Genomic DNA, 27,305 nt, shown 5'->3' with positions numbered 1-27,305 from the left:
TGCTTCAGACCTGACAAAAATTGTACAAGGTGTACCATAATCACATGAAAACTGCATCTCTTTACTTTTCATTAAAACAGTTTTACTGGAGTTATGAGCTACTTAACATTTTTCATTCATTACCAGACATCTACTTTATCTAGTCAGAGTTTCAGGAAGTCCAAGCCTGCTCCATCAACAAAAAGGCATAAGATGCTGGCTCTCTGGCATTCAGGAATAAAGCCTTGACTGTGACCCAATTCAGCTAGGCTTGACTAAAGCCCAGGTACTTGAAAAAAATCAATGATGGGGGCTGGTGGACAAAATGTATCCCTGCTCATCTCTTGTGGGGAAAATATGGTAGCATGTTGGGTGTGCTGCATTCAACATGGAGCCTAAGAATCACTGACAGAGGCACCACTGTTTTAAGCTAACTAGGAGTGTATCAGCATGGAGGCAGGGCACATACCCACCAGACAAAATAGCTTAGCATACAACAGTCTACATAGCAACTCTCTTTTTTGATTTCTCCAAGTCTTTTGGGTTTCTAATACCATGACAGGAATGGACCCCATTCCTAAGTCAGAGTACAATTAAAGTTCATGAAATTAGTATTATTTCACTCTCTGATGTTAGCCAAAAGTGCTCTTCGCAGTACCCGCAATGTGCCCAGCGATGACTCATTCTGCAATTCATGTGGTGTTACATAAATTGGTAACTTATCTAAATATGACTGTAAATTCTTTTTTATAAGACCAGTTGCTCCTATTACTACTGGAACTGTCTGGGTATCTTTCTTCCACATGGCTCTTGTTTCTGCCTGCAGATCAAGGTATTTTATGACTTTGTGTCTCTCTGTACACAAGACACTATAGTCACTAGGTGTGGGAATTTCAATGATCAATGACACTTTTGTCTTTTCTTGGATCACTATGTCCAGTTTTCGATCATCTATCTTTTGGACTGTTGGTATTGGGTGATCCCATGTGATGTAAACTTCATCATTTTCTATGATTCTCTGTGGCTCATGTTTCCAATACTTTTCAGCCACTTCGATACCAAAATGTTTGCACAATCTCCAGTGTAACAATCTCGCCACATTATTATGCCTTTCAGTATACAGTCACTCTGCCATTAGAGCATCGCAACCAGCAATAACGTGTGTAACTGTTCCCAACTCGGTTCTACAAAACCTATATATGTCTGTTTCTCCCACATGTTCAATGGACTTAGTAAACCAGCGTGTATGCAAGCCCACTATCTTGGGCTGCCAATATTAACCTTTCATTTCTTGATGTGAATTCACCTCTCCTTAACCATTCCTGCATTTGTTCTTGATCAACATGAGGCTCTTCCAGAAGTTTTTTTATACTTGCAACTATATGTTTTTTCCACATTTCTTGCCTTCACATCTGATCCTTCACCTTATATTTTCTTTTTTTGCACATTCAGTTGCTGCCTGGTTTTTATCCACTTCTGGTTTGATATCCATTCCTGCTTGACGTCGATATGCTTCAGCCAAATTAAGCAGAGATGTCATCTTAGATTTATTCTCCTCATGTTTCTAAACTTTCACCACATTTGGATCTTGTGAGGTCAATAGATATGTGTGGAGTCCCACGATTGCAGATCTATACATGTAATCAATTTCAAGGAGGCCCATTTCTCCTTCAGAATGGGGGATATATAACCTTAGTACACACTAATTTTTATAAATCATTTGATGAGCATAAAGAATCCTTTGTGTTTTGATATCCAATCTATCCAACACTTTTTGGGGCCAGTCAATCACTCCAAAACTATAAGTTAGGACAGGAAGAGCAAATTGATTTATAGTTTGGATCTTGTTCCTAGGTGTCAGTGCTGTTTTCAGGATTAATTTAAGTCTTCTAAAGTACTCCTTACTAAGCCTTATTCGCATTTGTTCATGTTTTATTGCTGATCCTTCATCAATTCTCAAGTATTTATACAACTCCTCTTGCTCAAGTTCTTTGATACCACATTCTTGTCTCAAACTGATGTTTTCCTGATGCTGCAATTTTCCTTTTTTAAAGGTTGCTTTTGCACATTTATCAAGACCAAATGACATTCCGATATCATCTGAAAAAGTTTTGACAACCTGCAGCTGTGCTTTCAGTTCCTCATCTGATGAACTTTATAATTTTAAATCAGCAAAGAGAAGATGAAAAGTCATTAGACTTTGTTGTTTTCTAGAAGCCAAATTGTAGCCATGGCCTATGCTGTTAAGTAAGCAGCTTAATGGGTTAATGGCAAGGCAGAATAACAAGGGTGACAGAGAGTCGCCCTGGAATATCCCCCTTTGAATTTTTATCCTTGGGATAATAATCTGTCCTTTATCATGGCTTAATTGCAAAGTGGTCTGCCACTGTTTCATGGTTACTGTAATGTAATCAATCAGTGCAGGGTGTATCTTATACATTTTTAAGCACTCTTACCGATGAATGTGGGATACTATCAAATGCTTTTTTGTAGTCAATCCATGCCATACTTAGGTCCTTCCCCTTCTTACAATTCTCTACTATAACTTTGTTTAACAACAAATGGTCCTTTGTTTCATATGACTTTCTTTTATTGCCCTTTTGTTCTACTGCCATAATTGAGTTTTCTTCTAAATGACTATAAACTCTGTCATCGTCAATTCCCATGTATAGTTTGTATGCTGTCAATAGACAAGTTATTGGTCTATAAGTTTTAGGGTAGCTTGCAGGTTCACTCTTAAGTAAGAGCATTGTTTTTCCTGTTGTTAACCAGTGCGGTGACTGTTCGGGGTGCATATATAAATAGTTCTGACTCAAGGCTAAATCATCAACAACTCTCCTTAGAGGCTGCACTGATGATGTTGCAATCGCCTACTCTCATCACCTCCCAGCCTCACTGACCCAGTTGACTGTCCCATCTTTGGGGGAGGGGCTGGTTGCTATGTTCGGCAGGAAGCAAGTAGTTCAACACCAGACAATTATCTGCTTGGGGACCCTTCAACGGGATCTTTTACCCTCCCTCCCACGGAAGGGAGGCAGGCATAAGGCAAAGAATCAAACCATGATGGGATGCCAGTTCACTGCAGGATGTGTTCATGTGTAATGCACAAAGAAATACACACAGACACAGAATTAAGGTCAATTTGGACGGTCGAGGGTTGTCAATTTGCTGACTTGCATGCCTTTGGTTTGTGACAGGAAACCACTACATGTAACAAACATCCATACTGACTAAGAGTGGATACACAGACTGTACACAGAATGGACCTCAGTTAATCAATATTTTTATAAAGGTGAATTCTTGACTGAGCTCAGATTTTGCAAGTTCATAATTTGGGCCAAAAAGGTAAACATGAATCTTATACTTCACTTTAATGTATTTTTCTATCACAGCAATGAAAACAGGCATTTTTAAACAGAACCTAGCAACTTCTTGACTTGAGTAAAATGGAACCTATATTTATCTTAACAAAAAATCTTGCCATCATGCCAATTTTGTTTGGAGATAAACTACATCAAACATCAACACTTAGCAGAAGTTAAAATGAAAAAAAGGGAAAAATATTTTATGTGAAATATTTAAATGGTAAAAACTGATCTTCACATAAGAGAATACATACATGCTTTTTGTATGACAAGAAAAATGTGAAGTAAACCCCTACTCATGATGGCAAACATTAATGAGAAGTCTAGTAAGCAATGCCTGGAACTATGCTGCCAGAGCACAAGTACACTGGCTGGCTGCATTATTAGCTGAGTGAGGCTGGAAACTGAGCTCCACAGAAGTGCAACATGCTGCACTCCAATGCAGCGGAGGGAACAGAAATAAAAACAGTCAGAGTCACATACATCCTGTAATGAATAATTAGATATGGTTGCTGGGGCTCACCATACAGTTACCTGTTCCCACTTGTAAACTAGACAACCCTGCAAAAGGGCATTACAAAACAGTGGATGCAAAATAGCAAATAAAGTCATGGTAGACTGCATGAAATCTACAGCAATGCATCCAATCGAAACCAAGGCTACAGGCAGCAGTGCTAACAGTCCAAAACACAAATCAAAGACACTACAAAAACACTAGTACCATCACCTATTGTTATAAGTTAAAATGATTGCTGCTGCATGCTTCTACTTTGTATTCAAGGGCTTAGACTAAACAATGTGGCTTATGGGACAGAACTAAGAGATTTCTGACATACCAAGCTACTTTTCTGATATGCCTGGTAATGTAGACAATCACCTTCTCCAGACACTTTTTTTAAACATTTTCCATAACAGGGCCTTCTTAACTTCAAAGGCATAATGATGGTGCTCTAAGCTTGCGCTGCTGTCTTCTAATATTGCCATATATGGCTAACTAAGTTAACAAAGATAACAAACATCCCAACTCCCAGTAACAAACATTTCACGGTTTTGCCAGAATATACTATGAAAAGCTTCCTCACCTGATCCCAGTAATTCAGTGTGAAGATATGCCAACCCACGAGTCACAGAATGGGCGAGTCTGCAGGAACTGACCCAGTCGCTGGTGAAGAGGCCCAAGAATTTACAAAGGGATCCCTAACACAGGTAGAAGAGGTTAAAAAATTAGTCAAAAATACTACGCTAAAGAACATTAAAATACAGGCAAAAGTACTCTCAAAAGCATTTTGAATCACATGATACAGAATATCCACATATTCTCATTGGCTTCTCAGTATTATTTATTTCAGTTTGATAACCGGGGAGGTCCACTGGGCTCAGGAGCCCGTTTTCAGTGGAGGCCGGGGGAGAAAAGCTCCACATTACTTAGTAAAGTTAAAAAACAGGTAAAATTAAATTTAAGATTCAAACATATGGGTACATTAAGATAGAACAGAAAACATTAGGTTTTATGAATACAGGTAAAATTGTCATACAGAGACAGTTATGAGGTACAATGGTTACATAGCATATGAGTCATATATTAACATGGTTGGTTAATAAGGATATTTAGAATTTGAGTCTTGTTAGGGCAGAGTGGAAGACCAGAGACAGTATGGGGTACAATGGTAACATAGCATATGGGTCATAGATTAACACGGATGGTTAATAAGGTTATATAGAATTTGAGTTTTGTTGGGGCAGAGTGGAAGACCAAGTGTAAATTGTAGGGAGGGGGATAAAAGAGAGTGCAGACTATTTACAGTATTTACAATATATATACAAAAGGCAGCAGTAAGAAATAAGTAGAATCATGGAACAAAGTGTAGGAAGAAGGAGTAGTATGGATATACAATTAGTGTTGAGAGTAGAAGGCTAGGTGGGGAAAGTGCAGCTGCACTTCCTATTAGAGAATAAGTGATTAGTGATAATATTAGATGACTTACTCTCTACTATGGATACTGCCCCACACAAATTTAAACATTCACATTTTGCAGCCATTTTTCCACCCCTCCAGGTATAGGGCAGCTTTTTGCTTTGCACACCGAATCAATGCAATACAAGAAAACACAAAAGCTTAGTATTAACAGGTCCTCCATTTTGTTGCTTTGCATACTGTTTGAACCCTTTGAACCTTTATTTGCTCAAGGATACTGCCAGCAGATTCTGCAGCTCAAACTAACACATGAAGCTTCATGCCACTGTAACAAAGCCGAATCCTTCCCATCCTAGCCAGGTTTGCACCTGTAGCCGTGACATCTCATGTGCCAACAGTGTACACTGCCAGAAACTCTGCCTTCTGGAAATCATCTATGGCACACTTTCACCCTTTCTTACTTTGCCAACTTCTCAGATAATACAAACTGACTTCTGAAGCCTGATATTTCATATGTCACTAATGGAAAACCTGTACTGAGCCACTGGAATTCTATGGTTCTTAATAACATTATGTTCATCACACTGCTATTGATCTGCTTAATACTGCCCGAGCACATTCTTGTATATCCAACACTATTTGGAGCACATTGTTTCTGCAGTCTTTAACAAACTACTGCTTTTAACTTTAATTGTACTTTATCAGTGTTGGAACATGTCAAAAGCAACTGTAAATTTTACATTTTTTCATGACAGGGAGCAGCTGGAGAGATGCTGAAATTGTGGAACTAGCGCAGCCACAAAACTCATCTGGTGGTCGCTCATTACATAGTTCATTAATGCTTTTATACAGGAACAGTGAATTAGCCTCTCATCAAGCAAAGCCCACTTACTGCTGCCACTGTTAACTCGAAACTGACAGAACAGTGTGGGAAAGCCGTCTCTGTACCTGGCTTTCACAGAAACAGAGAGATCAATTTTCAGGACTGTCAATCCACTTCCCTTTAAAGACACCACATCATTGAGCACAGTATTTGCTAACTGTGCCTGCTTCCTCAGCTACTCAATTACACAGGACAGATTTAGAAGAATTTTCACTTGCTGCTTTGTGAAAACTCCTCATCTGCTTGAGAGCCATCAATTTTTTACATATGCATCCTATCTTAGTTCGGGTAAGAAGTGAAATTAATATAGCAAGTAATATTACATTAGGAAAAACAATGTTTCTAAAACTGCTGCACACTCATATAAAGCGCACACCTGTAGATAAAAGCACAAGCGATTAAAATCAGTAATTATGGACTTGGACTCTATGTACATTAATGTTTCAGAGTGCAAATGATTAACATCAATTTAAAAGTATTATAACTTGCATAAAAGTGTTTCTCCCCGGGCTTCCGCTGAAAACTGGCATCGTTCCAAGTCAGACTTTCCTGGTAAACAAATAATAAATAAATATAAAGCACACTCAAGTCTCTGTACGCTCTGCATTGAACACACATATGGTTACTGTCATAAAAACATTATCTATTTTACTGCATCATAAATGGAAAAAGTTAAACCCATTTACTTGGTTATGAAAAGCATTAGATCAATGTGTAAACTACAATAACAGAATACGGAGAGTTTACAACTGTATTCATCTGTTTTCTACATCATGGTGCACAATCCTGGAGGCCTAACTGCATTCAATCAACACCCAAGTCTCAGTACTTAATTAGGTTTTATGGCTTTCCACTTTCAGAGAAACCTAAATTAAACAGCAGCAATAGGTCTTCATTAAAAGGACCCTTGATGAATAAGTAAAGCTGCATGTAGGGACAAGCTCTACTTGTGTGGCACTATTAAATGCCAGTGTTAAAAGCAGCAGAAAGCAAAACATTTCACAAGTTTCCCCTCAAAAAAGTTCTTGACACAGATTCTTTGTGTGCAGGTGTAAGCATTTGTCAATGGTAACATTAATGCAGCCTTCATAAATAACGACATGCTTACTTACGATGGCAGACCAGCAATACAAAGCAATTTGACATCATGCATTTTCTTATACCTCACATGTAGGATTTAAATGAGAAAATGTACAAGGTTTGTTATAAGTAGTGAAGCCATGAGTTACAAACCAAGACCCTTAACCTTACAACGCAAGACATTTCTTTTACCATGATGTAAATCAGACCATTTACTTCATTTATCAAATTTTATTTTTTTTCTTTAAGTTACAGAAGCATGACTCACTGACTTCAGTGAACAATGTTAACTGTATACAATGATACTAAAAAGTAGGTTTAGTTGATTTATATGGAGTATCTCTTGAATGGGTTTGAACTCCAGTTCTGAAGTAAATTTTACTTATTTCTGAAAGCTAATTTGTGTATTTGAGCATTTTACTGAGGGTCATGCTAGAATGCGTTACTTTTATAGTGTAGTTATGTTTATTTAGTTTATTTTTAGTTGCTGTTAAGTTTTATTTTTCACCATTTTTCACTATGTGTAATCTTCAAAGTTAGTTACTTTTTAACAGTGTAGTAAATAGGAAATGCATTTCATTTTTTACTTTTGTTTAGCCTTTTTAAGTTAAATTACATACAGATTTTGTTGATTTAGATTGGCTAAGGTGGTTTGGGGGTGTCACTGTTTCTTCTGTGTGTACATTCTGCAAACATTTAGTGAGTATGAAATATGGTGGATTTATGAGATGGTTTTGATGGTATCTTTAAACTGCAGATAAACATTTGATGACATTTACTACATAAACACTTTTAAATATTTGCATAAGCTACAAGATGTTCTTATTACATTATAGATGTCCAAGCTGAGGAGTGACACATACACACATGCAAGTATATATAAGTACATATACATACACACACACACACACAGAAGTGTACACATACATTTACATAGAGACACAAAGATCCTCGCCCTCTATAACTAGAAGGTACCTGTAACACGTGTTCTGACAAAAAGTATTCTCCATTACTACATATCATGAGTTTCTTATTAGCTGTTACGGTACCACCACAGACCTTTGTGCACTTTCAATCTGTAACAGAAAACTACTACCTCAGTTACAGTAATTTAGAATCAGCTACCTAACAGCATGAGAAAAAATGCAGACCATACAGCTTTACAAAACAAATAAATGCCCACCTAACTGAAGAAATCATTGCAAATACTTGTGAATACTAAAACAGTCTAATTTAACCTCTCCCTCTCATTTCCTCACTGAGGTAGTCAAGTATAGCAATAACTTATATGGCTTATAACACACATCACATAAATAAGCACAGGCATTAATACCCTTCTAACCTGCCAATATACCAAAACAGTTGTTCCCATAGTAAGTGTCCAGGCTGCTCTTAAAAACAGTTAAGCTAGTGCTTGCTTTAATGTAATTTGGTAGTCGATTCCATGCATCAGCTATTCTCGTACAGAACCAACTGGTCCAATTCTCATTCCTATAGAATCTTCTTTATTGGCTGTCTGATGATTCTCTACTACTTTTTGATAAACCCAAACATTCCCAGAGATAGTTGTCTCTCAAAGCCCTACATACCTGCATAAAGTCACCTCTTAAATATCTATGAGACATTGTACAATTTCTGATATTTTAGTCTTTCATAATAACAAAATTTCACATCCATGGATGCCATTTTTACATTTCTGCTGTACTGTTTTCAGTTTATCCATGCTTGTTTTCTTATAAGGTTTCCATATTGTTATTCCAAGCTCAAGTTTGTGTCAAATGTAACTAACAATGACTTCATCATTTCTGGTTTCCTGGACTTTATACATTTTTTATCCAACCTATAGTTCTAGAACTAAGAATTAACCAACTGGTTGAAATGATTAGAGAAACTCAAATCTGGAATTACCCATATACCCAGGTCCTTAAATTAATCTTTAATTTCAATCACTGTGTACAATAGTAAATATTCACCTTTCAATTTAAATCTCCCAAATCTCATATACTTAGCTTTTGACATTCATCAGCGTATTATTCTCCTGTGCCCAAATGGTCACTTTAGCCAAGTTCATTTGCAGACATGCTCAATCTGTTACCCAAACTCAAGTGATCTGCATACAGACTATAAAACCACCTCGGATAACAAAGACAAATCTGAAAGATACAATCTAAACAAGTATGAGCCTAGGACAGAGCCTGTGACACCCTGACAGTAACCAAGAGTTCTTAGCCAGGTTGTAACACCATAGCTGCATTACCTTCTAAGTTAATGTCATTTATATCACTTACCATGAAAATACATATTTAAACCTAACAAATGAAATAAAACTTGCTGAACTAGGTAGCTAAGCTAATCTTAGAGCACTATACTGCAATGACCTGGTGTGAAGGCTCTAGGAAGTATAAAAGTTGTAGTGTATTGCAGTAAACAATATGTCAAAATAAGCACAATAAAATGCATGTGCAGTACGCACCAAATATCACACTTGGTGCAACATAAAATACATGTGTTAATACTGCAAACATGCAATACAAATACAGTGTCATTGACAATAGGTAACACACTCACCTTTGGTGTAGAAGGCTGTGGGTACTATTCCCACACCAGAAACACGGACTGCTAACATTACAGTGCCTCATAAGGGGGATGCTGCACTCCTGAGTATGTCCATCCTTCAGATGAGACATTAAATCAAGGGCCCATCAGCCTCAGTTGGTGGTAGCCTAGGTAGATGTAAAACATCTTACCTCACCTATCGAAAAGAGCAGGGGTCCTTTATTTATATACAAAAATAACTTTTACTTACAAAATATTTATAAATATATAAATATACAAATCTGTTTACACATTTAAAATTTCCTTTACAATCATGCTATATTTTCATCCCTATTAGCCCCCCCACTCCTTTTTCCATAACCACAATCTGATTTTACTTGTTGATAAAATCCATTTATCAAACAATTTCATTTATTCTTTCATTCCACGTAACCCATATAACATAAAATAACTTATCTATTCTTTTAGCATAATACTTCTATTCTTATAATATCTATATTTAATCATATCCATGTTTATTTTATCCACAAGAATTGTATCTTCAAAAGAGTCTTCTTTCCATATTTTCTCCCCTAACCTTTTTACTCTTTTACATTTAAAAAAAGACACATTCTGCAGTTTCGTCTTCTTTATGATGTAAACATATTTTATAATTCTTCTTTTTACATGTCATATTTCCTTTTACTGGCAATTTATGTATTATCTGTCTCCACAAAAAAATCTTCAGATTAAATTTTTTTAATTACACAATTTGCTTCTTTTTTATAGCTTCATTGTTTCCTGTTAGACATTCCCATGGTTTTCCATAGCAAAGTTTTATCATTACAATCTTATGCCATACTTTTCTTTTTCTATATCAATTTTTATTTTCCACAATAATAGTTTTTTTCTTGGTAACATTTTATTTATTCATTTCTCTTTTACTCTCATTTACCATACCCAAAAATTTATCATACTAAGAGTTTCACTGCTCATCTCTCATCTTTTTCATTTATCCAATTTAGCAAACTGTGAAGGCAGTGTATACCATTGTTAATTAACCTTAAACCTCCTCCTTCGCTATTTACATACAAAACTCTTATTTTTACTTTGTTTAATCTAGAACCCCATATAAATGAAAAATGATCTGCAATACTTCCTTTTCAAATAATGTTGACGACATAAATACACCTGTTAAGTGTGCTATTTTTCCTGTAAGTACTGAATTTATCAAATAAGCCTTTTTAATAATTTATGTTCTTCAGAAAAGACATGCTTGCTTTATTTCTTCTATTGCTTTTCCCATTAAATTCTACTTATATTTTTATTCCCATATTTTATATGTAACACAGAAATTTAATTCATTGTAAAATATACATCTCCGTTCTTTACTACATCACCTAAGCCTTTACTTTTCTCTTTATTTAAAGCCACCCCTATCATCTCTAGATACTCATTTGTGTACATTACAAATTTAGTTTTTTTGCAATTATTATAATGTCATGTGTATATGTTAACAGAATTGGAATTCTTAGCCCTTCAGGTATTATATACCCAACCTCCTTCATTTTGTAATTTATTTTTCACACTTTCACAATCATAACTAAAGCAAAGAGTACACAATTCATTGGACATCCCTGTCTTATACCACTCTTCATATGTACCTTTTGGCTTAACCATCCATTAACAAGTATTTTTACTTTTTTATTACTATACGCTGACGTATATAATTTTCTAACTTTTTCACTTATATTACTCATAAGACTTTATGTCCAATTGTGTCAAATGCCTCATTAAGGTCTCCTATCATGATTTCTGCTTCTTTTAGGTTTATATTATCATCCATAACTTCTCTATCATTAACAATTCTTGACAACCCTTTCCCTTTATATTATATATGTTATCGTCTTTAATATTTTTCATTTTAGTTTCAAATCTCTTTTGCATTTTTTCATAAAGATCTGATAAATATTATTATTCAACACTACTGGTCTCCATTTTTTAATCTTCCATATAAATTTAAGTATTCCACTGCACAACTTCTTATATGTAAAACCTTAATTTAACCATTCATTCCAAAATTTTAAAACATACTTTTTTTTGCCAATCCCTTAAATTTTTATATATTTCATACCCTACTCTATCTGGGCCAGCAGCCAAATCTATATTTACTTGTCCTGATACTCTATATCTCATTTTTAGAAAGTTCACTTTCTAACACTTTGTTCTCTTTTTCTGTTAACTTTTTTTATTGAATAATAGGCTGAATATATTTGCGGTGAAGTGAAAAACTGGCGATACTGCTGAGATTTTGAATTTATACATTTGGCGCCATTTTCAAGGTTTGATAGTGTGTGTCATTAACTGTTCGTTATGCCACTCTCCCTGTATTAACTTTTTCAACTATTAACTGCATTATATTAAGGGGAGAGCGTTTTACTAAGCGGCCAATATTTTGTTTTTTCTAATATTCTTAATAGTATTCACACTTATTTTGGAACCTTCTTGTATATTATACTCTATTATTTTTTTTCTCATCTAATTTTTCTTCTTTTTCTAGTACTTCTATTTTTTTTTTTCTCTGTTCATTTTCTTCTTTCTTTTTCCTTACTGTTTTCATTTTTGCAATCCATCCACAAATGTACAATTTTGTTAAGAACACAGAAAGAGTTAGTGAATTATGCACCTCTTAATATCCAATGTAGAATGTAGACAAAAATCAAAAAGAGGTAGCAAACACAGTAGAAAGAGTATATTATAAACTAATAAAAAGTAAGTGCTTTTGCATCTGCAAAGGTGCTTCTTCAGGCTTTCAATCTGAGGTACTGCAGATGCGAAAGCGCTTACTTTTTATTAAACAGTTTGTAATATACTTGTTCCACCGTGTTTGCTACCTCTTTCTGATTTTTTGCCTATATTTGTACAATTTTGCTACATTTATAACATTTCAATTCACATTTCTGCATAATGTCCCATTTTCCCACAAATACCCCATTTTCTATTGTCGCAGTCACTTATTAAATGTTCTTTTTCACAAGAAAACATGTTTTGGGTTGTCCCCAGTATTTTACAACACCCCTATTAGTCTCCATATTTATCATGTTTGGTATATTGTATAATTTTTTTCTCTTTCTATTTTTAACACAATATTATATTCCCAGCCACCAGTCCATAAACCCTAGTCCAGTACTTATTTACATAAGGCTTTCAAATGTCCTTTCAAAGTCTCTTTTTCTACTTCTGTTCGAAATTGTACATGGATCTTATTTTTTGTTTCCATTAAATGCTTTTATCACAAAGATTCCATGGGTTAGTGTCTTTCTGTTTTCATATTTTCCAAGAAAATTTTCCATTGAAAAAACAGTCTCAAATATAATGTCACAAGTCTCTGTTAATAAGAATAATTGCTCTTACCTCATGTACTTTTATACCAAAAGGAGCTATTAAACTGTTCCACACTTCATACCTGTTCATTTCTTTGTCTTCTTTACTTTGAATCCCTACCACGTACTTCTGTTTTTCATTTTCTTCTGCCTTCTTTTCTGCTACACCACTCTGATCTTTTACTTTCTCTACATATGTTTTCTCTTCCATCTCACCGCTATTCTTCAGGATTGTCTCTGCATCTTCCTTTTTTTATCGTCTCCAAGATGCCCCCCCCCCCAATAAAACACTTCCTTCATTTTCTGGCTCACTCTGCACCATTTCTTTGAGTAAATCATCCTGCAACCCTCCCAACTCAAGAGTTATAATAATACATCCATCATTTGCTGACTCATCTCCATCAAACAGATTTCACTGAAATATTTCCTCAGAATCTGCACACATTTTCTGGTCTTGACATTTGCACTCCCCTTCATTTCTTTCACTATTTCGTCATCTCCTTCTCTCTCCATCTTCCTCTCTGTTTCTCCGGGCCACCTCTGCACCTGGAATGGAAACAGCAAGTTCTCCTCCAAAATGGTTCCCACTCGGAACAATGATGAGTAGGGGAAGTTCCCCAATGCCCTAGGCAAATTTCCCCTAGTAGTACTGCGATATGGGCAAGTGCTAGCATAGCCAGCTGGAGTTTTGTAAAGAATATGTCCTTTGAGTATTAAGCGGATTTATACAAGATGATTGTGTTACAAATGTGTTAGTACTGTATGCCATTTGTATAGCAAACTGATTTGTACAGACACTTATGCTAAAATGTATTTGTGAGCTTTGATTGTTTTAACAGTGTTAAAATGTATCAACAGTGCACCCTGCTGGAATGAAAAGAAATGTACATGTATTATTGCAACTGCATTAAATGTACCAGCTAGCTTACTTTAAGAAAAATAAGGGAAATGTAAAAAACATTAAAATGGCACCCCATAGTGCTGAATAGGACTGGACATGCCAGGTCTGGAAAAAAGCCTTTGTTCATTAGCTCAGTAAAATGAGGGAAAGCCCCAGGTACTGCCATAAACATTTACATGTGTATTGTAGCTGTCTATGCTAAATCCCTATCTCAGTTTCAAAGGGGAATACTGTGAGAACATAGAGTCAGGTGACCAGATGAGGTTATTCTGCCAGCCCTCCTGGAAATTATATTTTAGATATTACAAAGTGAAATTGCAAAGTATTGAGTATTCTGTTTGGAAACCTGACTAGAACGACTGCTCACATATTTCATCTTGCCTTGCCCAAGTAAGTTATTAGGGAACAGTAAATTCTCCTAGATTCAGTCAAGAATGCAGTGAAGCTTAGTTTAGAGACTGATGTACAGACTCATACAAATATGGTTTCAATATTTTCTGTGATTTGAACTCTGTGGTTTACTGTAAATATATATTCAATACTTTCCTTTCATGTTCTTTTATTATTAAATATATTTAAAACATTTATTGGGGCTGGTCATTGTAGAAAGTATCTAACCTTTGACAGTACTTATACTTATTGGTGACACTGTGTGGGCCATTCCAGAAGGCCTGTCTCTGCCTTGGTCAGCTACTATCATTTGTATTAATATTGACTTCACCCAGCATAACTGAATACCCTTTTAAGAGTCTTACAGTAACTGACTGGTGGCAGTGAGTCTACCTTATAGTTTGGGCAACAGTGGCAGAGCGAGTAATCTGTGCCACCTTTTCCCAGGTGTGTGTGCATTTGTGAAAATTAAATCTTAAAGAGCGTGTGTGTCAGCTACTTGGGGCATGGACGCGAAGCACTGGGTTCACAGACTGGGTGCTGGAGGACTTGGCTTGGACACTCGGCTGAGGACCACACCCTACAGCTGCACCAGTGGGGAGTCTTACTGGGGACCTGGAGGAAGACAGATATAGAGACATCCAGAGCCTAGGCTGTGTATGTTCCTGTGTGCTCTTAAGGAAAAGTGTACTTGATGATGTAGGGAGGTCTGCATCTGGAAACAGTGTGTGTATCCATTTGTATTACATACGCACATCCTTCTCTGGTGTCAGTGGTGAGAATTCAGGCTCCTTGATTACTAGCCAGTGTGGGGATGTCACATATTGGTGGCAGTGGTGGCCATCACATATTGGTAGCAGTGGTGGGTGTTACAAGTATAAATACCACTTTGGATCTTCCTAAAAACAGGACACAGTAGTGGGAACAGCCCAGTCAGCAAAGGATAAATAAAAATAAAATGCATTGACATGGGAGTAATAAGAGGGAGTGAAAGAATGTGGAATAGGAAAATTGGGAAAAGGAGTAGAAGGACACAGAAATATGTAGTAGAAGGAAATACAATGGCAGTAACAAGTAAGGACGGGATGAAATGAAGTGGTGAGCAATGTAAAGGAGAAGGAGAAAGTGAGATGGGGGGGTGAAATAATAAACTGCTGGGACATGAAGCCAAGGAACATGCCTGAACTAATTATGGCAATTACTGGTATACTACCCATTAAAATAGCAATGGCAACATGACAACTATTACTTTCTGAGAGTAGTTAAGAAATGCTCCTAATATGAGGGGATCCAACTGTAGGTATGAAGGGTCCTATTTATTCAGCCTTTCTCTGAGCAGGCTGAGTGAAAGGAAAAGACAAGTAATGAAGGTGGATAAAATAATCTCTGAGAATGTTCCTAGGAGTTATACTGCAATGCTATCAAAAAACATCTCTTTTCCACAAACAATGACCTGGACCAGAATGCTGCCATAGATAAATTCTAATGACTCAAGTTTTTTTTTTTTTTTATCATAAATTATCTAAATAGGATTTTAGGTCAGGTCACTGTCATTAATAAAATTGCTAGCAACTAAAATCACTAGAGAAGACATTATGGTTTATGACTAAGAACTATGGACACAGTTATTTTATTTAAGGGCTTATACTCCAAAAGTTGTCCCACAGAAGGAGGCATTTGTTCCACTATTAACATTTATCTACTTTTACTTATTTATTTTTTATATTCTGAAAGTAAGTTATCTGGTTTCTCAAATAATTTAGAGGGTAAAGTTCACCACGATGCCACATAAAATTCAGCCTACTGAACATTCATTAAAATTATTGTGAAGGGAGAATGCTCAGGATGAAAGCACTCTTGTGGCAAATAATGTATGCAAATTATGTAAAGTAGCCAATCAGAGAAGTCTTCACCGGACATTCCCTTCCCCCTCAGCTATAAGAATCACTTATATTCTGTAATCCCAAAAAGGAATTAAACACCGTGCCACTCATTCATCTCAAAATAAAGATCTGTAAAACGTTATCTAAAACTCTGGTGGAACATCTGTGGGTTTTTGATATCCATACTTCTAGGAACATTCTCGGAGATTACTTTATCCACTTTCATCGTTAATATGCAGGGGTGAAGACTTTCAGGTACCCATGGCTATTTTAGAAATGGAATTTTTCAAAACACTACAAGGAAAAATAGCGTCTTTTTAAAGGTGTGGAATACAACATTCTGCAAACTAAGGACAGTTTTTAGTTTGTTTTGAATCCCCAAAAACATTGCTTTATTTACAATTTTTTCATTTCAATGCAAGCATAATTATTTACATAACTTGAATAACAAAATTTGTTTTGTTACTACATTTACAACAATTCAAAATTTCATTTTCCAACCTTTGTCCAAAAGTGTTTTGAATTACTGGGGTAGGGGAAGGCAGCAATTAACTATTGAGTAATTTAAAGGTTAAACCCATCAAAAATCAGGGTAGATTTAGCCTGGCTCACTGGTACAGAGGATGGTGTTCTGAATGTCACCCAGACGACTGAGGTTTGATTAGCACCACTCATACTTCAAAGGGGAGGCGCAAAACTGCCTGACAGGAAATGCACCTTGAGAAGTGAGGGGGCATCCTTAACTGCAGCCCACTGCATGTCTCCTCCTTAGCCTTTTGCTGGGTGCATACAGACATTAGGACAACATAAGAATTCAAGTATCCATGATGGCTATCTGGATGATGCCCCCTCTAGTTGACCCTTGCCCCAATAATGAATGAATGAGTTGACTGTCTGAGAGAGGGCTGATTAACTGACAGACAGCAAAAGCGCAGAAAGACAAAACTAAATAAATAAATACCTATTCCTTTACATGTGCTACTTATGACATTATGCTAATCTGCATTTGACAGGATGAGGTAATGGCATTGCTTAGAGTCAGACAATTATCAACCTGATTATTTTTAAGATTTTATGAGAAGCTTGTGATCTAATGATTGACAACTGATAAGAAGGTCACATGCAATGTTTGGTATTAAAATGTTTCTGGTTACAGGCACCTTACAGACAACCGAGAGTTGTGAAATTTTATAGCACAAGCTTAAGTTATGTGGGAATACTAGCTCATAGTTCATCAAAGAATAAAAAATGCTGAATATGGGGTCAAACCTGATCCTTATGTATTTTTACTGGGAGACTGAAGAATGTCATTTCTGTAAAGTAAAAAATAGAGAGGGAGTAAGGATTTGTCCAGCAACTGGCTTGTTCCAAAGGGCATAATCAAATGTTATTTACTTACCATAATCATCAACTTGCAAGGACTTGGTTCATACTCATTACCCTTAGCTACCTCTTTATTAACATATCCCACCATATAGGTGTCGAAGGAACCCTTGGGAAAAAAAAATGAGTTGGGCTGCACAGCTAGGCTTGTAAAGACCCTGGTGGTCATTAGCCTAGTATAAAAACTATGAACCAGAAATTAAACGCCAGCTCTCAGTCTGCTCAGTACCATTCTAAACTTTCCCAGGCTTCAACTCCTATTTGCCCAGAATGCCCTGCACTCTGCTCACATTCTAGAGACCTGAAGTAGAGCACTCATAAGGAAAGCATGACAAGGAACCTACAACACACACACACACACACACACACACACACACACACACACACACACACACACACACACACACACACACACACACACACACACACACACACTACTAGGTCAGGAGATGGTTGGCAAGAATGTCAGAAGTCTGAATCATGACCACGCATATCTGTTACTACGGCAAAATACATAACTTTTTAATGTAATGGTTTGGGTTCATCTTCCTCATAACAATGATAGCATACGGAAACACTCCTACAATAGGGCCAGGCCAGACCCCGGGGGGATGCCCTCCCCCCCGCTGTAGAAGGAAGTAATAGTCCACAAAAATCACAAAAACTAATAGGCCAAAGAAGAGCTAAAAGACAATAGTGGGGGCTATTCAGGATAAGAAAGAAATTATGTATTGTTACTATTATGCAAAAAGCCCAGAATTTTCAGACACAAGATATACAAAAAGATTAAGATGGAAATTAGAGGAAAGAAAAATGCTTCCACAAGAAAAACTGTCAGAAGCTTCAAATAAAAATTTGTGTTCATCAATTCAACAGATTTGTGAAAAAACAGTACATACACCAAGAAACCTCTGTTTGGAAAAAGAAGCATATGAGGAAGTGCAAAAATGTAAACAAAAAAAAAATGGAGATTTTTTAAAAGTTTAAAAAAGAAATAAAAAATAAGAAATAAACAAAAATAAAATAAAAAAGAAATATGGACATGGGAAAGAGAGAGAGATTTGATATGGTACAATATTTATGAAAATACGAAAGCAAAATTAATCAATATAAAGACAGCTGCAAAGATATTCAAACAGAAATACAAGCAAAGGCATCCAGATATGGAAAATTTCAGAATAAAAAAAAATATCACAAAAGGGAATGTAGAAAAGAAGATTAGTAAAGTAGAAGTTGAAGTTATGGAGTACCTGCGAAGTGAAGGATTTGGTGTACAGGGTCTAACAGGTTACATCAAGGCATGACGGAATGAGTCCCCAAAGTAGAGAGAAACAGGAAGATCAGGAGACACGTGAAGAAGAAATATGGACATGGGACAGAAAAAGAGATTTAGTATGGTGTGATATCTATGCAAAGGAGAAAGCAAAACTAACCAATACAAAAAGAGCAGCACCAAAGATACTTGAAGAGAAATGCAGGCAAAGAAATCTGGACATGGAAAACTTTACAATACAAAAAAATAGGAAGACAAAGAGGAAAAGTACAACTGGAGAATAGTAATGGAGAATTTAAAGAAATAGAAACTGAGGTTATGGAGTACCTGCAAAGTGAAGGATTCAGTGTAGAAAATCTAATTCAGAAAGCACCACAACAGGCTAGAGCAATGGACATCCAAATTAAGGGGAAACCAGTGGAACAGGAAGCAACTGATCAGGTGCCATATGAAGATATTTTGGAGCCTTTCACAGGAAACCAGTAGAAATGTTCACTTGAAACTGGACAGCAAGGGAAGGAACAGGAAATTGTGGAAACACTGACGCAGTCAATGCTAAGGAGTAATAGGCCAGAAAGTTCCCATATGACAGATCAACGGATGGCACAAGATGAAATCGAAGAGAATATGCCACAGGAAGATGTTCTAGAACTTTTTATAGAATGCCTGCAGGAAATGGAGAACAAAAAATGTGCCCTTAGTTTAGAAGAAAATGAGCTAAGAGAAGAGTTGCTTGATTTAATAGAGATAGGCAGACATATTAAGATCAATGAAAGAAATAGACTGCAGAAGGTCAATAAAATCCAAAAGGTCAGAAGATTGATAAAACAAACACAGTAATTAGGTCTGTCCATAGAGATCCATGCAATATAACAGAAGTAAACAGGGTATATTACTGTGCAGCTAAATTAATAACTGATAAAGTTCTACCAAATGAACACAGGGTAGTGAGGTTGAATACCATCAAGGAAGTATTGAATGGAGAAAACTATAAAGCAATTAAGACAAGAAGTGTCACTGTTAGATGACTATAGAAGAGGGAACAGATCAACAGAAATTCTCATACAGATAGATGTGATAAAAGCAATGTGAAATATTATAACCAATCAGGATCTATCATACACTATTGCAAATAATAAGCTAAAAATATCAGCACAGGCAGAAAAAATTAGAAGATACACAGATAAAAATAAAGGAAAAGTACAAAATAAGCAAATTATTGATGACCCCAAAAGTTTTATAGAGAATTGCAAAACAAGGTAAAAGGAATTCAATGCCCCCCCCCCCCTCCAAAAAAAGAACTAGATACATTTTGGAGATTTATGAAGATCCTGTGGAACATAACAAAGATGAAAAATAGATAGAAGAAGTAAGGTACAGGATATGAAATGGGATAAAGTAACAGCCAGAGAGATTGAACCAAAGTTAAGAAAAGCCCCTAACTGGAAAATACCAGGCCCAGATGCAGTGCATAACTTCTGATTAAAAGTATTAACATCTTTGCACAAAGATTTAGCCATGAGCAAGAACTATTTACATGCACACAATGAACAGACACCAACCTACCTAATAGGAAAAACAATGCGCCTACTTAAGAGTGAACTTGCAAGCTACCCTAAAAATTATAGATCAATAACTTGACTTCCAACTACGCATAAGCCACCCACTGGAAATGACGCCGACAAGTGTTTATAGTCAATCATGGCAATGGAACAAAAGGGAGATAAAAGAAAGTTGGGTCTATATTAGTTTGCCAAAATGCCTTTTCAGCGAACACGTATTCATCGACCCTCATTCAGCGAAAATCACTTTCGCGATTCGCTGAATACTCCCAGAGCAAAGAAATACTTGCCCTGCAGCACAACTTTGCCCTCTTCCCCACTATAGCGTGATCTCGGAGTTGGCATACATAGTTGGGGTGTGTGGGTTCGATTTAGCTAGATGTGGGTCCGTTGTGCTGTGGGGCAAGTATTTCTTTGTGAGGAGTATTCAGCAAATGGCAGAAGTAATTTTCACTGAATGAGGGTCAATGAATTTGTGTTCGCTGAAAAGGCATTTCGGCAAATTAATATACATCCAAGAAAGTCATATGAAACAAAGGATCATCTGTTGCTAAATAAAAGTCACAATGGAGAACTGTAAAAAGGGGAAGAATCTAAGTATGGCATGAAGACAATACAAAAAAAATTTGAGAGTATCCCACATTCATGGATAAAAAAGTGCTTAAAAATGTGTACATCCTATATTGGTCAACTATATTACACTGACCATGAAACAGTGGCAGACCACTTTGCAAGTTAAGCCATGATAAAGGACAAATTATTTATTATTCCAGGGATAACAATCCTAAGGGGGGTATTCCAGGGTAACTCCCTGTCACCTCTGCTATTCTGTCTTCCTTAACCCATTCAGCTGTCTACTCAACAGATTAGGCCATAATTTCGGTCCTAGAAAACAACAAAGTGTAAAGACTTCCCCATCTTCTCTTTGTCTATTTAAAACTGTACAGCTCATCAGATGAGGAACTGAAATCACAACTGCAAGTAGTCAGAACTTTTTCAGATGATATAAGAATGTCATTTGGTCTTGATAAGTGTGCAAAAGCAACCTTTAAAGCAGGAAAACTGCAATCAGTTTGGGACAAGAACATGATATAAAAGGACTTGAACAAGTGGGAATGTATAAATATTTGGGAATTGTTGCAGGATCTACAAAAAAACATGAACAAATACGAATAAAACTTAGCAAGGAATATTTTAGAAGACTTAAATTAATCTAAAGACAGGGCTGACATCTAGGAACAAAATTCAAGCTGTAAACCAATTTGCTCTTCCTTTCCTAACTTACAGTTTTGGAGTGATTGACTGGACCCAAAACGTGTTGGATAGATTAGACAGGAAAACAAGGATGCTTCAAGCTCACCAAATGATTTATAAAAATCAGTGCATACCAAGATTATATATTCTCTATACTGAAGAAGGTATGGGCCTCCTTGAAACTAATTACATGTATAGATCTGCAACTGTGGGACTGCACAAATCTGCTGACCTAACAGGACCCAAACATAGTGAAAGTTTTGAAACATGAGGAGAATAAATCTAAGATGACTTTCCTGCTTAGCCTAGCAAAAACATACAGACTTCAAGCAGGAATGGAAATCAAACCAGAAATAGATAAAAAAAAATCAGGCGGCAAGTGAATGTCCCAAAAAAACAAAAGAAAGAATATAAGGTGAAGGATCCGATAAGAAGGCAGGAAATGTGGAAAATGCATAAATACAGTTACAAGTACAGAAAACTTCTGGAAGAACCTCATGTTGATCAGGATCAAATGCAGGAATGGTTAAGGAGAGGCAAATTCAAACCAAAGGATGGCAGGTTAATATTGTCAGCCCAAGATAGTAGGCTACACACACGTTGGTTTACAAAGTCCACTGAACATGTGGCAGAAGCACACAAATGTAGGTTTTATAAAACAGAATTGGAAAAGTACAGCTGTGTACACTTACCATAAATGTAGATGTTAGAGTGTATTCACTGTTGCAGTCATCACACTTGGGTTATCTGCCTGCAGGCAGCACTCAGTCAGCCCGCATACCAGAGTCTTAGTTTTTCTACATTGGATGCTGTTGCTTTTTCCATGACGTCAGATCATCAGGGGTATAAAAAGTACAGTTTTGTACCTACCATAAATGTAGATGTCCGATAGACATGCAACTGCAGTCATAACATATGGTTGTCCTGCCTCAGGCAGCCCTCGGTCGGCCGGATTCCAAAGTCTGGGTCCGACGTCGGCTGATGTCGCATTTCTCTCCGACGTCACAGCGGCTGGAGTACATAAGCATCAGCCGACGCCATTTTCTTCAGTGTTTCTTGCCCCAGATGCCAGGTGCCCTCTAAGGAAGGCTGTAATCAAATTTGGAAGACAAAAACAGGATTCCAGACAAATAAATGAGCAATAAAACAAATACACCATAACAGATATCCCCAGCTAAGAGAAACAGGGATAGGAGTGGACCCTAGGCATAGAGGGGTATGGAGGGAGGGAAAATCCGACTGCAGTTGCATGTCTATCGGACATCTACATTTATGGTAGGTACAAAACTGTACTATGTCCTTCAAGAATGCAACTGCAGTCATAACATATGGGTAGAATACCATAGCTTAGCTGGGGGAGGAGGAATGCTCTAGGAAAAAGTTGGTGTGGCAATCAAACCCTGCAGGACTGCCGAAGCAAAGCCTGCTCTGGATCTGGAGTATAGAGGGAGATTGTAGTGTTTGGAGAATGTATGCACGGAGCTCCATGTAGCAGCTTCTAGAATGTCCTTAGTAGGCATCCCTCTTAAGAATGCTGTAGAGGTGGTTGTAGCTCTGGTGGAATGTGGTCTGACATTGGCTGGAACAGTCTTTCCATGAAAGGAATAACAGAATCTGATGCAATGTCCAATCCATTTTGAAATAGTCTGTTTTGAAATTGCTTTTCCTTGGACTGCAGGGGCGTAAGCTACAAAAAGTTGTTCAGACTTCCTACTGGCCTTGGTTCTGTCCAGGTAGTATCGAAGTTGTCTGTGAATGTCCAAGGTATGTAACAGTCTTTCCCCCTTCTCAGGCTTGGGGAAGAAAGCAGGCAGATGAATAGCTTGATTTAAAGAAATCCTAGATACCACCTTTGGCATAAAAGTAGGGTTGGTCCTTAATGAAACCCTGTCTCTGTGAAAAATTATGAACGGAGGTATTGCCATTAGGGCCTGTAGTTCCAAAACCCTTCTTGCTGAGGTAATTGCCAACAGGAAAGCTGTCTTCCATGAGAAATTGCAAGTCAACTGAAGCTGCTGGCTCAAATGGAGGTAGAGTCAGTTTTTCTAGGACAAAATTGAGGTCCCAGGCTGGCACTGGGGCCTTTCTTGGTGGCTTAATGTTCTTGATTCCCCTGAGGAATTGCCTTAGCAAAGGGTGTGAAAAGACAGGAGGATCAGTGTTATATCTAGCTGAAATAGCTGATGCATGTATCTTTATGGAAGAATATGAGAGGCTGTTCTTTAGCATATCTGCCAAATATTCCAAGATGAGTGGGATGTTCAACAATGATGCATCATGTCCCTTGCTGGTATTCCAATTGCTGAATCTCTTCCATTTTGCTAGGTAAACCTTTCTGGTGGATGGTCTTCGAGCCTCTGTTAGTATCCGCTGAACTTCCTTGGAGAGAGATAGGTTGAGGTTATTTATGGGATCTCCCAGGCTGTTAGCTGCAGTGTCTGAAGGTTTGGATGCACTGTTTTGAAATTGTGTTGAGTCAAAAGTAGAGGCCATTGGGGAAGGGCCCACCTCCTGGTGTGACATATGCTCCGTAGTAGTGGGTACCAGTGTTGCCTTGGCCAGTCCGGAGCTATTATGATTCCCTTGGGTCTCTCTGCTTTGATCTTTAGTAATACTGAGGTCATCAGTGGCAGAGGTGGGAATGCATAGATTGTTAGGAAGTTCCAGTTGAATGAGAGAGCATCTATTTTCCAAGCTTTTGGATGGTATGTCCTTGTGCAGAATGTTTGTAGATGATGGTTGAGGTGAGAGGCAAATAGGTCTACTTCTGGCCTGCCCCATGTCGAAGTGAGTTGTGTGAAGATCTTCGGATGTAACCTCCACTCATGTGGATCTGTGAAATTCCTGCTTAGGCTGTCCGCCAACACATTGTCTTTGCCTGGAACAAACTGGGATTGTAACTGGATTTTTAGGCTCAGTGATTTTTCCCAAAGATGCATGGTCAGTCTGCAAAGGGGGTAAGAGTGGGTGCCCCCTTGCTTGTTTATATACCACATCACAGTGGTGTTGTCTGTCCGTATCAGTAAATGGCCTTGCTGAAGTTGGTGTTGAAAGGCCTCAATGGCATGCATTACTGCCAGCATTTCCTTTTGGTTTATATGCAGATGTGTTTCCTTTGGAGACCATTGTCCTTGTATACACCTGCCTTCTATGTGCGCCCCCCATCCAAGGTCTGAGGCATCTGTGGCCATGGTCTGTGTTATCTGTGGTTTTTTGAATGACATACCTGTGTTTGCCTGGCTCACCGAGACCCACCATAGGAATTCCTTTTGTAGGCATGGAATGAGCGGTATGGTTGTCTCCAAGTTGTTGCTGTGCTGAGACCAAATGCTTTTTAGGTACCATTGAAGCTTTCTCATGTGTAGTCTTGCTAATGGAACCAGGAGAATGCAGGATGCTATGTAACCCAGGGCCTGTAGGAATCTCCTTGCAGTCATCTGGGTGAGTTTTGCTAAACCTTTGAAGTAATGAGTTAACTTCTCTTGCTTGTCTTCTGTCAGGTAAGCCATTTGAGAGGCTGTGTCTAATTTGGCTGCTAAGAAGATTATTTGCTGGGATGGCTGCAGTCTTGACTTTTGGAAGTTGACTGTGTATCCCAGAGCTTGAAGTAATCGTATGACATAGTCCAAGTTTTTTGTCAACATCAATTTGTCGTCTGCTTGTATGAGGCAGTCGTCCAGGTACGGGTAAATTTGTATCCCCTGGAGCCTGCAATGAGCAATTACTGAAGCCAGGCATTTTGTGAATACTCTGGGCACAGTAGATAAGCCAAATGGCAATGCTGAGAATTGATAATGCTCTGGCCCTGCAAAAATCTGAGGTATCTTCTGCAGCTGTGTCTGATAGGGACATGCAGGTATGCCTCCTAGAGGTCCAGAGTAATCAGCCAAGACCCCTTGCCCAGCATGGGAAGGAGTTGCTGTAGAGTCAGCATTTTGAACTTTGGTATTATGAGAAAGGTGTTTAATGCGGACAAATCCAGTATTGGCCTCCATTGAGATTCTTTTCTTGGAACAAGGAACAGTCTTGAGTAGAACCCCTGGCCTTGTTCTTGTTGTGGAACTCTTTCTATTGCTTTCATCCGAGTCAGCAGAGAGATTTGCTTGATAGCCTCTGCCCTCTGGTTTTGTGGTAGGTTTGGCATGCCTTGTTTTCTTGGCAAGGTATGAAAATGGAACCTGTAGCCTCGGTCTATAATGTCCAAAATCCATTTGTCCTTTGTCAGTCTGTGCCAATTTTCTGCAAACAGAGATAATTTCCCGCCCAAGGGAGCTTCTATTTGTTCCCTGGTAGGCGGTAGTAGAGGAAAGTCATTGAGATTGTGGCTGTGGGGCAGGTGAAACCCCTGCGTCGCTTCTTTGGTTTCCTGGCTGCCATTGTTGTCCCCTGTAAGGACCTCTGTATTGGCCTCTTCCTCGGCCACGTCTGTTTTTACCCCTTTGAAACTTTTCTGGATTAGGAAAGGACCAGTTTTTTGAAGGCCAATTCCTACTGAATCTGGGGGGTTGAACCTGGAGGAAATCTTTCACCGTCTGAACTGATTTTGCTTTTTCCTCGATGGTCTTTAACACATCCTTAGCATTAGCACCAAAAAGCTTGTTCTTTTCCAAAGGTGCATCCAGAAGTTTTGCCTTTACATGATCTGGTAGAGGTTGAACTTTTAACCATGCATGTCTACGAATGACTGCCCCTGTCATAGCTGCCCTACATGAAGCTTCCAGTGCATCATATCCACACTGTAGGAAGTGATTGCTTACTTGCTGAGTATTATTGTACAGCTTCCTGCAAAGCCTTCCTGTCTAAAGGATCAGGAGTGGCCAAAGTTTTTTGTAAATCTTCTAACAGGAAATCCTGATATTGTAACATATGAAAAAGGCAATTCAAAGCTCTCATAGATAAGGTAGTGGATGTGTAAACCTTTTTGCCCCATCTCTCTAATGACCTAGCTTCCCTGTTGGAGGGCAATGGATTTTTAGAGGTGGAAGCTGAAACTCCTTTAGGCCCCTGTGAAATAGTTTCCAAATCAGCAGTATGGGCCCTGAATAAATGGGAATGTGTTTCTGGAACCCTGTAATACCTGTCTGGCTTGGCTGGAGCAGGAGGAAGAGAGTCAGGGGTAACACTAGAGTCAGAATATAAATCATCCAAAACATCAAGTACAGGAGGAATAGCTAAGGGCCTGTGCTGGGGCTTCTTAAGGAAAGTCCGAGACGCTTTCTGGAATCAGAATATTCCTGGCCTTGCCACTTGAAATGTTCCCTCATGGTATGCAGAACTTCCCCAAAAGAAATATCCTCAGGAGGGGACCTCTGCATCTGAGTCCTCATAGGTCTGGAAGAGCTCTTCCTGGCTATCAGAGTGGACAGAGCCCTCAGAATCTTCATCTGACGGAATAGGGTCAGGGGGTTCAACCCGGTGCCTTTTATCAGAAGGAGGCTGGGATCCTCTCTCAGGATGGGCCTGTGAACCTCTAATCATAGAAATTAAATCAGCAGCCATAGACATAATTTGTGTCTCTG

The 27,305-nt window shown here is 37.9% G+C and overlaps 1 protein-coding gene across 1 annotated transcript in view; it reads right to left on the bottom strand.

The window, feature by feature from the left end:
- BMPR2 (bone morphogenetic protein receptor type 2) overlaps window positions 1–27,305 on the bottom strand; it is a 1,499,742-nt gene that overhangs the window by 493,030 nt on the left and 979,407 nt on the right. The window contains exon 7 of the mRNA XM_044075094.1: window positions 4,427–4,541. Within this exon, the coding sequence (XP_043931029.1) occupies window positions 4,427–4,541 (115 nt within the window). The remainder of the gene's footprint in view (window positions 1–4,426; window positions 4,542–27,305) is intronic.

Source organism: Protopterus annectens, chromosome 6.part0 (assembly GCF_019279795.1).
Source record: "Protopterus annectens isolate FY-2018-M chromosome 6.part0, PAN1.0, whole genome shotgun sequence".
Taxonomy (NCBI): Eukaryota; Metazoa; Chordata; order Ceratodontiformes; family Protopteridae; genus Protopterus; species Protopterus annectens.
This window is presented reverse-complemented; position numbering and strand designations above follow the sequence as displayed.